At 37.7% G+C, this 15724-nt stretch overlaps 1 protein-coding gene across 2 annotated transcripts in view; it reads right to left on the bottom strand.

Annotated features, from left to right (window-relative positions):
* Window positions 1-9337: 9337 nt before the first annotated feature.
* Window positions 9338-15724, bottom strand: part of EVA1C (eva-1 homolog C) — a 36147-nt gene continuing 29760 nt past the window's right edge. For both annotated transcript variants that reach the window (XM_083361553.1, XM_083361554.1), the window contains exons 5-8: window positions 14012-14155; window positions 11461-11541; window positions 10541-10630; window positions 9338-9850 (exon numbers count right to left, since the gene is read on the bottom strand). In XM_083361553.1, the coding sequence (XP_083217679.1) occupies window positions 9429-9850; window positions 10541-10630; window positions 11461-11541; window positions 14012-14155 (737 nt within the window). In that variant the 3' untranslated portion in view covers window positions 9338-9428. The remainder of the gene's footprint in view (window positions 9851-10540; window positions 10631-11460; window positions 11542-14011; window positions 14156-15724) is intronic.

Genomic DNA, 15724 nt, shown 5'->3' with positions numbered 1-15724 from the left:
GAAAAATATATTTTTTTAAAAAATCCCATATAAAGAATTCTCGTTCCCCTTGATGTACTCTTTTATCTTTTGCATACTGAATGTGTGTTGAATTACTGCGACGTAGGGATAAGTAGCTATAGTGAGAGTGTGCTATTGATCCAGACTTCTGAGTGCTTTCTGTTGTCAAGAATAGATCCATCTGAGGATTTTGTGGCAACTAAATTAGCTCTGATAGTCTGTATTCTCACAATATCGGTGATGTGAGAAATATGAGATTATTTATGACAGCCCAGCTATAGTGTAGTTGATACTAGGTTTTGTTTCATTCCGTGATAAGTGGTTCCATTTCTCCGCCGAAGGGTTCTCCTCTCACATTCCCCAAATGGGACCCTTTGGTGGCTTTTCTGGTCCCCATTGGAAGGGGAACCGATTAAAACCAACAACAGGAAAATCAAGAAACATTTTGTCACTTTCCCCTTAAGCCCCTGCTCAGCCCACTGCAAGCGCCAGACTGAACCTTCCCTTGCCTTTCCCATTGCAAATGCATCAACCGAATCTCTCGTAATTCACTGGTATGATTTTCACTGCTGCTGACTTCAAGGATGTGCTGATTTCAAACTTACCTTGGTTATTAGAATCTGAAATCCATCAGCAGAAGCAAGGGTAAAATGATAGCGAGACGGCAATGCAGAAACCAAAGGTGTCTTGGAGGAAAAAGCACTTTTTTCCTTCATCCCATAATAAACCATGCATTTGGCTAACTCAAATACGAAAGTATTGTGTACTGATTTGTTGTAAATCAGCCTTGTTTTATCAGGCAATTTGAAATATTGATAACAAGTCCCTAAACAACAAAATCAGGTTCTTTATTCTTCTCACCACCACTATTCTGTTATATTTTAGTCCTGTAAGAAGAAAATGTTTTGCTTCCTGCTGCCACATACCGAAAGCCAGACTCATCTTGTAGTCAATGGCTAGGTAATTTTTTTTAAAAAAGCAATAGTTTTTATGTGTACGGTATTAAAAATGAAATCATGAAAACACATGTCATGCACGCACATAGAGACAACAGAATCTGTCCCTGTTTTTCAAAGACACGCTTGCTCATTCTTTGTACGCCAATAAGTACAGCGTGTACTGCAGTAAAATTGGGAGGGGGGTGGTGGAATGAGGAAGTTTATAGAAAATTAGGAAACTTGGCACTTCCTATAGAAGTTTTTTTTAAAAAAAAGAGCAAAACCCTTCCAATTGCTTTCTTGTCCCAAGATTATGAGTTACAAGGGGGTTGGGGGGAATTTAAAGGAAATATAAATTATCAGCCAAAGTAGGATTAAGTTTTAATTGAAGCGATGACTTTAGGTTTTAGAGTTTAGTTGAGGATATCTGTATGGGTGTTTACTGACTATAATAGCTTGCATATTTTTGGGTTAACATTTTTAACTTAATGAAGAAAATAACTTCTTGCAGCAGGAAAGCATTTCACTAAAAGCATGTAATAAGTTGAGTGGTACTAACCTTTCTTTTCTTTCCAAATAGTTCACTTGGGGGATACAAAATCTGAATGTATAAATTACATGGTGCTGCTTTTGGCCTGTCCTAGCTGTGTTCACTACAAGAAGGGAATCTAAGATTACATAGGGTGGCCAAGGGGCTCTGGAGATTGTGTTTAAGAAGAGCCAGCCACTCCATCCCTCAGCTTCGCCATACAATGGACGCTATGTGGTGCTGTCTCAGAAGTGTGCACCATTTCAGAGCAGACACAATTGCAGCTGCTCCAAAATGGTGCCCATTTCTGGGATGGCATGACATGCCCTTCATTGTCTAAGGAGGCTGTGGGGCGGAGCTGCTGTTTCTCCTTGAATATGGTGGCCAGAGATGATATTCAAGAAGGGAAGCTAGGTGCTCAGCCCCTAAGCCTCCCTGGAGGCCACAGGGCACCATCCAAGAACTGGGCACTGTTTTGGAGCAGCCACAATTCATTGCAGCTGCTCCCCAAATGGCACCTGCTTCTAAGACTGCGGCATGTTGTCTTATCTATGTAGGAAGGCCGCACAATGGATGACTACTTCCCACAGATTTACCAAAAAGGTAAGTGATCGATCCATGATGGAGGTGGGGTAGGAAGCAGGCCCAAGGCCTGTGGGGAGCCAGTGGGACAGGGTAGTAGGGTAGTAGGCGGGGGGGAGGTGCTACAACATGCCTGCAATCAAGTCATAAGGTCAAGCAACTTCAGTCAGAGGTAATATGTCCCTTTGATTAGTGATGTTGTAATTTTGTGCAGTTGTACAATGAATGATCGCAAGTCAAGGACTACCTATATGGGTAAGTACAGCACTAGGTACGACACATTAAAAATCTCAACACTTGGGATTCAATGGCTTTGAACACTAGGGGAACAGTATTATAGACATTGCCCCTTCAAATTATGCATCTAATTATGGCATTAGAAGCAGTTTGGGCATGCAAAAATTTGAAGATGATAGAAATACACGCCTAGATACTTAAATGCTTCCATATGCCCCGTTGGATAACAATATTTTTTGTAAAAGAAAAAGGTGCTGGAACTCACACATGTCATACAACCCACCTTGCCTACCCTACAAGGTTCCATCCAAAAAAGGTGCCGGAACTCCGTTCTGAGCGTTCTATGAGGAAAAAAAGCCCTGGTAATATCACCAGCTTGTTTTTTGTGTAATTGAATTCCAGCAGTTCAGAGTTAACAATGCAATGCAAATACATGGAGGTTGGATCGTGATCCCATTTGGTATACAGAGAGAATAACAGCATCAGCAGCATATAAAACATACATCAACAGCATTTTAAAAAAATAGAATTTGGTTTGCTAGCTAGAGTGAGAGGATAGAATCCTGAAAGGACCTGGATAATATCACTGATGTATAAATTAAATTGGGGGAGGGGGCAGTATGCACCCTTGTTTGACTCCCTTAGTGTTTGGGATTGGATCAGTCAATTCTTCAACATTTAAACATTACATCTGCATTGCATTATCATAATTAATTACAGAAGGAGTAATTGGTGGAGGAGATTTCTAGTTTGCACCATTTGTGAAAGATTAAATGATATTTTCAATTTTATAAATGCAGCATAGAGGGAACCTTTGATGGACTGAAATACTTTGTAGACAATTGACACAGAATGAGACATTGGTCTACAATAGAAAAACCAGACCTAAAACCAGTTGTTCCTTGGCTATTTTTTTTTTCTTGGATTGAGTCGGCAAACTTTGGTAGAGATGTTTTGCATATAGTTTACTGATTTTATATAGTAAATTGTTTGGAAGGTAGTTAGCTGGGTTGGTCTTATCACCCTTGTTATATATTGATATTGTGACAGAATCGACCCATTCTTTGGGGAGCTGTATACAGTTGACTGATATGAGTAAATAAGGAGGCTGAAATAATGATCCATCATTCAGGTCTCAATTTTGGAATGATCAGGTCTCTCTGGGAGCTTTGCAACTCTTGAGTTGAGCAAATAGATTCAATATCTCTCACTGGGGCCAATCAAAGAGAAAATTGGAAAGTATTAGGCGTGTATCTTGGATGTCCTTCCGTATTAAATGATCCATTCTAAATCTAAATTGTATTGTCTATAAGCAGGGCTTTTTTTCTCATAGAACGCTCAGAACGGAGTTCCGGCACCTTTTTTGGATGGAACCTTGTAGGGTAGGCAAGGTGGGTTGTATGACATGTGTGAGTTCCGGCACCTTTTTCTTTTACAAAAAAAGCACTGTCTATAAGGAGACAAAGTGCCAGAATATGACACTATGTTTAGATTGAACTGTCTGAATTAGCCCATCCATCCAATTGGCTCACTTGCTTCTTTCTTCCCAGAAGAGCTTTGTGCATCTGTTTCAAGATATAAACAGGTTTCCCGGGAATGGAGGCACTGTTGTCTCTATCAGCTTTATGTCCCATATATTTGGAGCGGCAGTCATGCTTATATCTCAGTTTTGAATAAGATTTAGCTTTGCAATGTATTATTTATAGTACATTAGTACAGATTTAATCAGTCTTATCCAAATTATCAGACAGTTGAATCATGTTGATAGATAAGTTGGAAAAAGAAATTAAAAGAAACACATAAGGGAATATGAAGAGGCAGGCTTTCTTCTAACCTTTTTTTCTCCTGGTTACTTTCAGCAGCAAGGTGCCACACAGTATGTTGTAATACACTCTTGTTGCACCCACTTCTAAATATTTAGGTGATATTCTATGACAATGAGATTGTACTTTGGGTGATAGTTCCAAAAACCTCTAAGATGCTTCCTTCATAGAGCCAGTGCTCAGTCATATATCACTAACACCATAAAGCTTTCCAATGTGGTAGCTTCCAGATATAGTGGCTTGATCTGATAATTCCCCGTTAAATGTGCCAGCATCCACTGTTGAACTAAGCTATCTCTCCTGAACTTACTACATATTCCCTCGATGTAGCCCAATTCAGTATTCCCACAGAAAATTTACTTTCTTTAGATTTTAATCTTTTCTCGTCCAAAAAGAGATTATTTTAAAACTTACAGTATTAAAAATAAGTTTAAAAACCATTTTTTGGACCCGAAATGACTAGTAAAATATAAAAAAAACACAAGAAATTCCTGAGTCATAAAGGAAATCCAATTTTTCATCATGTACAACCATCAAAGCCATTTCATGCTTCCCACATCAACTGGTTTTGAAATAAGTGCTTTTAGCTCTCAAATGACTATCACTGTGAGACTTGCAATGAAAAGTCTGCCTATGGTGTACACCCATGTTACAGTGAAATTGATCAGCTTATAAAACACCTAGGCATCTCACAGTACTTAAGCCAAGCCAATTGAATTGCTTCCTTTCCAGTTCTCCATTCTTGACATGCCCGTTACAGTAGTTGTTTCATTTTCCCAATTGTTTCACATCCTCATGTAGAAGGAAATCTAAACATTTCTTTAGGGCAGTGCCACACCTATTTTCATTGTCACCTCCTCCACACCTCTTCAGCAGTGAAGCCCTAGCTGGCTATTCAAAATAACTTCCTGAAAATTCAAATGCAGCTGCATGCCAGGAAATCAAAACAAATGTACATGCAACAGCTGAATGAGTTTGCCTAAATGGCTTCATTTTCAAACAGGAATAATTTTCATTTTTTTTTCTACTTTAGTATGGGTAGTCTTGATGAACATTTGCTTCTTAGGTGGCCTATTTCAAGGGAACACACAGAATTAAAATAAACAAAAAAGCAAATACCCAGAAAAGCTTGATATCAAAATTTAAGTACAAAAATTATTTGCTGGAGTGATGTGTGTGTTCAGATGCATATGCATGCACTCAATCAAATAACTTATAACCTTTTGTTATTCCCTTGAGTACACCAAACTGCTATACATCCTATAACAACAACAAAAACAACAACTTTATTGTCACTTTGAATGTACACCAATCAGCATACATCAAAATGAAATTTCATTGCATACAGCTCTCAAAGGGTCACCACCTCTGATATTCACTCCTTGTTCATGGCCAGCTCAAGTTTCAGATCAACCATTTTAATCTCTAGGGCAGGGCTTTTCAACCAGTGGTACGGGTGTCACCTGTGATACATTGGCACCTGGCAGGTGGTACGTGACCATCCTAGAAAAGTGGTAGCGGGGGAGGAGAATGAGCTGAACTGGTGGTAGCACCGCAGAAGCCTGAGTGAGAAATGACTGGAGCTGCAGGGCTGTCAGGGCTCAGCGGAAGCACCAGAATCAGCTTCTGAGCCCAGAAGAAGCGCTGATCAGCTGGAATGTCGCAGCATCTCCAGGGTCTTGTGATTTACATTCAGATGCTTGGCAACTGATTCATATTTATGATGGTCACAGTGTCCCAGGGTCATGGGAAGTGACCAAAACCTGCTGCAACCACCCGACGGGGAATAAAAATCAAACACCCCCCCCCACCCCAATTCTCAACAAAAATGCTCACAACAATGAAAACCTCGGACAGGAGGAAGAGCGCCACCGGGCAGGCAGGCAGGCAGGTGTCTTGCTCGGCTGTGGCTTGGGGGGGTGTACTTTTTTCAGTGCCATTGTAACTTTGAACAGTCACTAAGTGAACTGTTGTAAATTGAGGACTACCTGTACTTCATCACTTTTTTCTCTCTTTTTTTTTGGTCATCAAGTTTTTGACACCTTGCTAGGTGACTGGTGGTACTCAGATGTTGCCATATCCTAAAAGTGGTACAGTGGGCGAAAAGGTTGAAAAGCCCTGCTCTAGGGAGCGAACAATGGCAAACAGGACAGATGGAAATGGAGCTCCATGTGGATTAGCCCTCAAATTAGCTTGCATTCCTGCACGACAACCTCGCCTCCTTTTCTTTTTCTGATCCTGTCTCTTCCACCTTTTCCTTAAAGGGGCCTCGCTCATTTTCGCCCCTGGAGCATGCTGCCGCAGCCTCCAACTCCTCCAAAAGCCTCTCTCTCTTCCTCTGGGCCTGCCGACACCCTCATCCAGTTCCTTCGCTCCATAAGCCCTGGGACCTCTCCTCATCTGCCTCCTTCGGAATCAGCCCTGATTTGCAATAGAATCCGTCGCTGTACCAGCAGTCAGATCTTGCTGCCGGCAGAACAATTTCAAACAGCGCAAACAACTTTTAACGGTCTCACCAACAGTTCCGAAACAGCTAAAGATTGTCAGCCGTATGTTAGCTTAGTCCCGCCACGTTGCTCAAACTCATTAAAACCTTCCCGATCATATCCCTTATATCCCTCCAAAAACTTTTCACCTTTGAGAGGCAATGCAGCCGCAGTCAATCCTGGCGCCGCCATCTTAGACTTATTGTTATATGTGTATCTTCCCTTTAGAGACTGCTGAACCTTTGCCTTTTAATTGAGGATACTTGTTTTTAAATTGTACTAGCAACTGTTATTTTTTTCTTGTGTTCCAGCATTTACACCTAGTGCTGCCGCTTCTCTCCTCCAAGCTAAAATAGTACTCAGCTAAACCTGAAATGGGACCTTCCAAGCAGATTTAGTGTTTCCCGCCGGTCAGGAATTTTTCAGGGCATTTTATAAAAGCTGGGTTTCCTTCCTCTCAGGAATTCTGGGAGTTGAAGTCCATGAGTCATAAAAGAGCCGAGGTTGCCTACCCCTGCTCTTGGTACAGGTAGTCCTCGATTTACATTTAGTGATTGTTCAAAGTTACAAACAGTGATATGATCATTTTTCACACTTACAGCCACCGTAGCACCCCTATTTACAACAGCTTCAGTGTCCCGGGGTCACGTGATCCCCTTTTGCGACCTTCTGACAAGCAAGGTCCATGGAGAAGCCAGATTCACTCAACAACAGCTTGACTAACTCAACAACTACAAGGATTTACTTTCACAACTGTGAAAGGAAGATTGTAAAATGAGGCAAACTTACTGAACAAATGCTTCACTTAGCAACAGAAATTTTGGGCTCAATTGTGGTCGTACCTGTACTCTGTTTCCCCCCCCCATTTTCAAAATATCCACATATATGGTTTATTTCTTGGAACTCCAATACAGGTTGAAACTGAGAGAAAAAATAGTTGATATGTGTGTTAGTTAAGAGCAGGGGTAGGCAACCTTGGCTCTTTTATGACTCATGGACTTCAACTCCCAGAATTCCTGAGCCAGCCATGCTGAGGAAAAAGGGAAAGGTTTCCATGCTGAGCCATGTTGGCTCAGGAATTCTGGGAGTTGAAGTCCACAAGTCATAAAAGAGCCAAGGTTGCCTACCCCTGGTTATGAGGAAGGACTTTGTCCAGTCTTAGTGATAATGAATTATCCTTTTGATTCATATATTTTTCTAGCATTGTGTTAAAGTTCTTGCAACCTTAAAACTGTATAAAACTGTACTTTTGTATGTTTTTTTCTTTTGGTTTCCTGATATTACAGAGGTTTACTCTAAAAGATTTAAAATCCTATAATTATGTAACATTTTGCAGGGATATTGAATTAAAGACTGAGTGATGAATGCAATTACACTAAAGCTGTATACAATCAAAGTAAAACATGCTTGGAAATAAATGGAATGCTTAGTAAATGGTACAAGCAGAGAGTAAGACAAAGGTGTATAATATTCCTTTGGTTGTTTACAAAGAAATATGTAATACATGCTTGTATTACATTATAGTATAGATGTACTGATTGGGCCATGACAAGGTTTACTGTACAATTTTGTAAGCAAAGGATGTGCTATGTTTGTGACTGAGAACCCAAATGGTTCTGCAACAAGTGTTAAGTAGTAAGATGTGTGATAAAATACAAATGTGAACGACTCAAATGACAAAGTTAACTGAAGTGGTTTGGTTTCACAGAGATGAATGGGATAAAATTGCAAAACAAATATAAGAGTGATTGGGGTAAGGAAAGTTGAGAACCTCCTTGAAAACATGGTACAAACTTAAAGAAAAACAAACAAATGTATGTACATGGTGAAATCAAATCTGGTTTGAAAGACTGAAAAGTGTGGAAGCCTATATGAAGGTGTTGGTGTAAATTCCGATTGGTTGTATTTTGTTGTATATTCTCCCCTTGAGTTATTTTGCTTAACAATTATTATTATTATTATTTTGCAGTTTGCATGGTGTTGTTTTCCGCAAAAGAAAGAGCATTATGGGTATGGATATTATATGAACACATGCCGCAGAGGACAGTATGTGTTTCTGCTCTTTGCCTATGGCATAGTCAATCAGTCTAAATCAGACTATTTTCTGACCTTGAATGAATAAGACCACATTGTAGTTCTTTTCAACACCACAATCAATTCTTGTTTTTTAAGAACCTCTTTTGGCAATTGTTGACTTCCTGCGTTACTAGGAAATGAATCAGTTGAAGGTTTCCCACTTCAGTATTAACTCACTAATTAGCTATTAGCCAATTTTGACTTTAAACCCATCAGATTTTTTTTTTTAAAAAAATCAGAAGGTGCCCCACCCTTGTTACATTTCATGCCACTATATGAACATATAGGGAAAGTTCAGACACTTCTAAATTTCATAAGTAGGAAGTGACATTTTTCCTCCCTTTGTTCTTCAAGTTTCCTGCAAACTGCAATAAAATATAGGACATTTTCAAGACAGGAATACATTTAGATTTGATTGGCTTGAACTAATGGAATATGTCTGCAAGCTATTATGAAAAAAAATCTGCATAGTGATCTTAGCTGTATCAACCTTGCCTTTTATGCTCCCAAACAGCTTCTTCTTAGTGCAAATATATGTAGTGCTGGTTTTTTTAATATAGGTTCTAATTTTCAAACAATTATAAACAGTTCAGAGGTAAAATAAATAGGATAAGTTGGAGGCCAGCGTTCAAAATATGCCATATTAAAAACTGTTTTTAAGGTATTTTAAATACTTATTTATATAGCTTTGTAATAATTATTACATTGCATTGCAGATGATCCTTCACAGAAGGTAGTTCTAGAAAAGAGGTGCATTTTATCCAAAACAAATGCACTGCTGTTCATTGATATAGAATGGGCTGAAGCTTCTGGTAGGAGACGCTTCCAAGCCACTGTTCATCCAGATTTCTTGCATGATCTGTTCTCGCCGCTCTATCCTCTCAGCCAATTCGGCTGCGTCCAGGGCACAATAAGCTGTATATGAAGTCCTGCATAGCCCTGTTAGTTCATCAGTAAAATCTGAAACAGAAGATCCCGCTCTCTCTTCCTCTTCCTCTTCTTCCTCGTCTTCATTGTTTCCATCAGCCTTCTGATTTTCTAGCACCAGATGCTTTTTCATCCTCCGTAGCTTTATCACATCATCGCAGCAAGAAGTGTGCATTACCAGAGCACAAAGTGTGAGCATTAGGCCAACACAAACACTAGACACAAACAAGAGAGCAGCTCTTTCAAGGTGATCTGAAATTAGAAACAAAATCCCAGACTAGAGTCTTATGTAGGGATGGATGGGAGTAATAATAATTTGCTGTCATTTCCGAAAAGCCTAGACCTCTGAGATAATCTTTTAATATTTAAATCTACATAATCCATCAGACCTTGCTAGCTTGTTTCTGGCCAGCAATATGGGAATGAAAATAAAGTGCAATAGCAACATTAAGAAAACTCTTAAGTCAAATATGATTTTAGGTGATGTAAGAGATGGATCTATGTAGTTTTTGCAACGATATGCAAATAGTTTACTATTATCTTCTTCCAAGATTTTTTTCCCCAATTTTGTTGCCTGCAACTCTGGTATTTCCCAGTAGATTTTCACCCATGTTCTAAACAGATCCATTTTTCCCCATTTTTCAAGATCAGAAAGATGCAATTATTTAACTCAGCCAATAGCCACCAGTACCAGAAAAAATGTGAATTATCTCTTCAAGGATTTTTCCTCTATGGAGTTTAGTAAAGCAAAATAATACTTTAAGCACCTTGTTAACTAGAATATTGTTCACAAAAGAATATAACATAATAATTCAATGAAGCTTTAAATGCCATAAATATTATGTGTATTTAATATTTTATACTAATTCTGGAAAAATGTAATTGCTAGCAGTAATAGGACTTCTTATCAGAATACAAGAATATAAAGTACAAGTGTTCTACCTCTAATGTATGCAAATGTAGCCAAACTGCTGCTAATTATAATTCCTTCCTTCTTTGGAATTCTTGATTCTTTTGGATCAAAATTTATATCTGTATGAAAGAAAAAAAAGGTTCCTAATTTAGATTGTAATTTGAACTAACTTTCCAAATTGAAAATGAAAGTGTTAAACGAATAATTTAAATATCCTATCGCAAGCAATTACCTTCTTTAACATCTCCATGTTTCCATGTTGTCTAATAACACATTTTATGAAGCTTTAAAGCAAAATTTATATTAATTTTCTATTTTACTTTATTATATAACACAACTTATAAATACAAGAGAATGTTTTTTAAGAAAAGATGTTTGTTGCCTGTTTTCCCTAGGAATTTTTAACACTGCTGATACCAGGAAATTAGTAAGAGGTTTCTTCACACTAAACATGCTCTAAGGCTAGCCATGGGTGTCAAACTTGCCACATCACATGAGGTGTCGTGATGTATTGTGACTCTTTTTGCATTGCCAGCAATGGGGTGGGCGTGGCTTCGGTATGATGAAACTGGCCTGCGGGCCAGCAGTTTGACATCCCTGCTCTAAGCTATGATTCCCACCAACTAGATATGTGAAGAATTATATCTTTAGTCAACTCCTAATAATAAAATGATGATTATTTTATTTACAAGTTCTGCAATAAAGTTTGTTTATGTGACAAATAACAAAGTCAATGAAGTCAATTGAGTCTTTAGTGAGATTCAACTTCTCAGCTCTGTCCATTTCTTTGTCATCACTTTTTTTAGTGTTGCCTCTGCTACAGAATTCAAAATGAATTGAACATTGATCCTTCAAGTATCATGAAGAGAGACCCCTCCTCTTTTACAGTATATCATTAAACCACTCAATTGTTTAAAGGCAAATGTCTATTACAAACAGTTAAATTTACCATATTCAACTTCTTTTGGCTTCCAAGAGGGAGGGAGTATGGTAACCATTGGATCAACTGCTGCCAATATGAATCTGGGAACTGTAAAGTTGAAAATTAAAAATGTTATCTGTGGTGATTTTAAAACATATGTCCTGCTCCTCCTACAGACAATACTGGAAAGTTTGCTAGCAGCTTTTTCCCTTCACACTTTACATTTTAGAGGTCGGTCAATCAAAAAGCTTTATAAAGAGAAGTCAACTTCTATACAAATATGTCACTTGCTGAATTGGGGGCTTTTATGCATTGCATTGTGGCTTCACTGCCAATCGTAGACTAACTGAAAATATAGACATCTTATGAAATAGCTTCCTGGAATATGAGCCCTTCTTTTGCTTCAGCCATCATGATGGCCAGACCATCTATTATGCCTCCTAACTGATGGATTCCCTTGATTCACCTATTTTGGGGAAACAAGCACCAATGGTTCTTCTATGTGGGTGGGTCTTTGAGAACATGTGATAGGCCTCTCATTTGACCCTTCTTCTTTTGATTCCCATCTTACTGGACATGTTTTCATTGTGCCCATTAATGGACAGTGAAAGAAACAAATTACATTTTTCCTCTCACTTTAGCTAAAGATAAGCAGTACAGTTCTTGTCAACTTCACTTTGTTAAAACGAAAGAGCCACCACTGCAGGAGAAGAAATGAATAGCTTGTAGGTAAAGAATGACATATGTATTCTTGCCCTTAAGAAATGGTCAGTGGCCAAACATGGATTAGAAATGCTGGTTATACAGATTAGCCCAGAGGCAAAACTAAGTGATTCAGAAAAAAATTCATCACAGGAACTTTTGGTGGATCTTAATTTTTGCTAAAATCATCGTCATCATCATGGAATCAAGTCTTACACAGATACTTTAAAAAAAGATTCTGGAAACTAATCACTACCATCAAGTCAAAATTAAATGTCATTTCTTTCTTTTTTTTAGAAAAGTTTTATTGGTTTTCTAGTTTTACATTTGAATATTTGAAAAGCAACGTGGCGGCTGAGTTGTTCAATAATTCAATAACATACAAATATCTTTAGTACAGATCTCAAACTATTACATTAAATGTTTCCTCTCTTTTCCCCTTAGTATTTACTGTCTCATCTTTAAATTAATACAATTCTTATTATATCGATTAAATAAAAGTTAACAATCTTACATTTATCAATAATTTTTAATTTATGCATATCCTAGTTGTATTAACATTCAATCTTTTTAGACAATCAATGTCCTGACTAATTTTTCCCAATTTTTAGGTTTCCCATTAATATTTATATATAAATGTCATTTCTATTGGTACAGTAGTTTATAAAATTTATTAAGCCATTTTTCCAGATTAAACTATCACAATTAGCTATTTATAAAATACATAACCAAACAATACGCTCAACACAACGGAGCGACACACCTTGAAAGACCTAAAACAAGATCAGGACATTGTTATTTTATTGGCAGACAAAGGTCACTCAATGGTGGTGACGAACCACACAGACTATGAAATGAAGGCATTCACACTGCTCAATGATTCCTCAGCACACAGATGAGCAAAGACATCAGAGATGAGAACAATGGTCACTCAACTGAATGCTTATCTCGGCCAACTCAAACAAAACAACTGTATAATGGAGAAGGATTGGTGGAAAATGAGAGAAATGGATGCTGCCCCCAGCAAGATTCTGTGGACTCCCCAAGATAGGGAGTCCCCCTCAGACTTATTGTAGCACTACAACACCCCTATGTATAATCTGACTAAATGGATGGTGAAAATGGTTTCCAACACAAATGCGAAAGCTCAGAAGACTAAACCTCTGGTCCTGGTGACTGACCCAGATTGGATCCTACAACATTGTCCTGGAACATGTATATTTGCCTTCATTCAATAATTTAGTACATAAATAATAGTACATATGCACTAATATTCAATTCAAAATATTAAACAGATTAAGAAATAACTAGTAAAGTAAAAAAATTATAAAAATATATTCCACAGGCACAGTTCACCAAATTAAGGACATGCTTAATCTGCTTTTTTTCCAGTCCATGAGATGGCACAATGTGCCAGCCTAAATTTAATCTGTACTCTGCCTTGTTAATGATGTTGCCTGCATCACACCTGCTTCATGACCTGCCAAAAATAACTCAGGATTTGCACAGACTGAATCTAATCCCTCACCCATCCCTAGCACAGGTACTGCAGAAGTGTAATTTTGTACGGTAGCAAGTTCAATAATCAACATGCCAAATTCCACAAGGCCTTTTGATTATTACCTGACTACGTTCAAGGTTGATGATCATCCAAGAAGAATCTCCTCAACCGGATCCATCCAAGAAACATAATTAGATTTTTGCCAATGTATTTTCAAGTCAAATTATATTAATTGTAAAAAAATGCATTTCAATTATCGTACTTATCTTAGATATTAAAATACGGGAATAATATGATTTTTACATATATATGCAAGATGCCCAGGTTTTGAAATGTTGCAGCTTGTAAATTTTATGATTTTCATACTTTTCTTACCACATGCATAGCTGACATTGAGATATTTTTTCACCCCAGGCATACATGGTCTTCCAAAGTTATGACTGTTAGCAATAATTTTACACCTTTGTTTCCCATAGCACTTCTTCGACAAGACTTCTAAAGCTGAATAGGAAAAACAATCTAAAAGGAGAAAGAAATATGCACATATATATAAATATGAACAAAAATGATTTATTTGAAGAGATTACTGGTACGTGCTTGCAGAGATATAAATCTGTTGGTGCACGAATAACATTAATTCAGAAAGCTATATAGAAATTGCTGCTGATAAAGCCCAATGATGGCAAGGAAGAAGTGATCATTTGCATAATTCCCAAGAATTATGGGAATTCCCAAGAATTATGCAGAGATGGTAGAAGAATATATGATCACGCCAGTTACCACCCAATACACTGGAGAGACAAATAAGAAGAGGTTTTGCTGCGGATTGAATGCACAGACTGAATTAGGGTAAACCAATTCCGAGCAGCTAAACTCAGGGCTTTTTTTGTCATAGAACCCTCAGAACGGAGTTCCAGCACCTTCTTTGAATGGAACCTTGTAGGGTAGGCAAGGTGGGTTGTATGACGTGTGAGTTCTGGCACCTTTTTCTTTTACAAAAAAAGCACTGGCTAAACTTAATTATTAAATACAACTACAGTCCCAATGTAGCGAACTGACTGAAATGTGGCAAAAAAATTTAAAAAAATAAAGCCAAAACAAGCCCTAGCACTCCAAGGTCAATCTTAGGGTCAGAAGAGGAATTTAAAGGACAGGAATTAAAAACAAAAACAAAAAACTGTGTTCATTCTAAACCCTTGCAATCCTTGCCCATATTTTCCGGTTAGTGGTTAGCAACCAGACAGATGCCAAATAATGCTGATGGATTTTATTTGGTCCACATTTATTCAGCTGGTAATGAAAAGAAGCAACCATCAAAGCAGCTCTGAAACTAGTGGTAAAACACCAGTCCTGGTCTGAGCTGCTATTTAATAGTCCAGTATCTGTTGTTTTCAAGGAAAAGATCCTTTAAGTCACCAATTAGTTGGGTTTTAGATGGGTTTTGACATGCAAATTATCCAGAGTTGTTGAAGCCATAAATTGCACAAAGTTTAATAAAACTGGCAAGTCTTTTTTTCTCTATTGAAAGCCTCTTCTATTTTCAAGTTCTGGTGTCTCATCTCTAGTATACAAAAGCTAGCTATTCAATGGAAATAACTACAGCCAATTATAGTGAAATTGAGGCTCCTTAGTACTCCAATGTGTATATTAGTGACCATATAATACTGGAAGGATATGTGTCAGAAAGAAATATGATCTCAATTATGTTTGGTAAATAGCAGAGTATTAATCAAAGTTATAAATACTGTGGGATGGGAACAGGAAGAGTAGGAATGTGGTATGCAGATTCTGGTGCAAATTACCTTCTGCTTTCATTCAGAGCAATTTGCTTTGGGAGTTAATTTATAGGTCTAGCAATGGCTTCAGGGAAATTATTTTTAATTGGAATCACAACAGTGGGAAGAAGTAACACCACCCTCTGCATGCTAATAGAGATTATTCAGTTCCATTAGATATATTGTGTATAAAAGCTATATTAGAAACAATGAAATAAAGCACATATTTAATGTTATATATCATTTCACAATGAATGTGACCCTTTCATTAAAATATGTACAGTATTGTGTAACTTTTTTCCAAGCATGCTAA

This window comes from Vipera ursinii, assembly GCF_947247035.1.
Source record: "Vipera ursinii genome assembly, chromosome: 4".
Classification (NCBI taxonomy): Eukaryota; Metazoa; Chordata; class Lepidosauria; order Squamata; family Viperidae; genus Vipera; species Vipera ursinii.
This window is presented reverse-complemented; position numbering and strand designations above follow the sequence as displayed.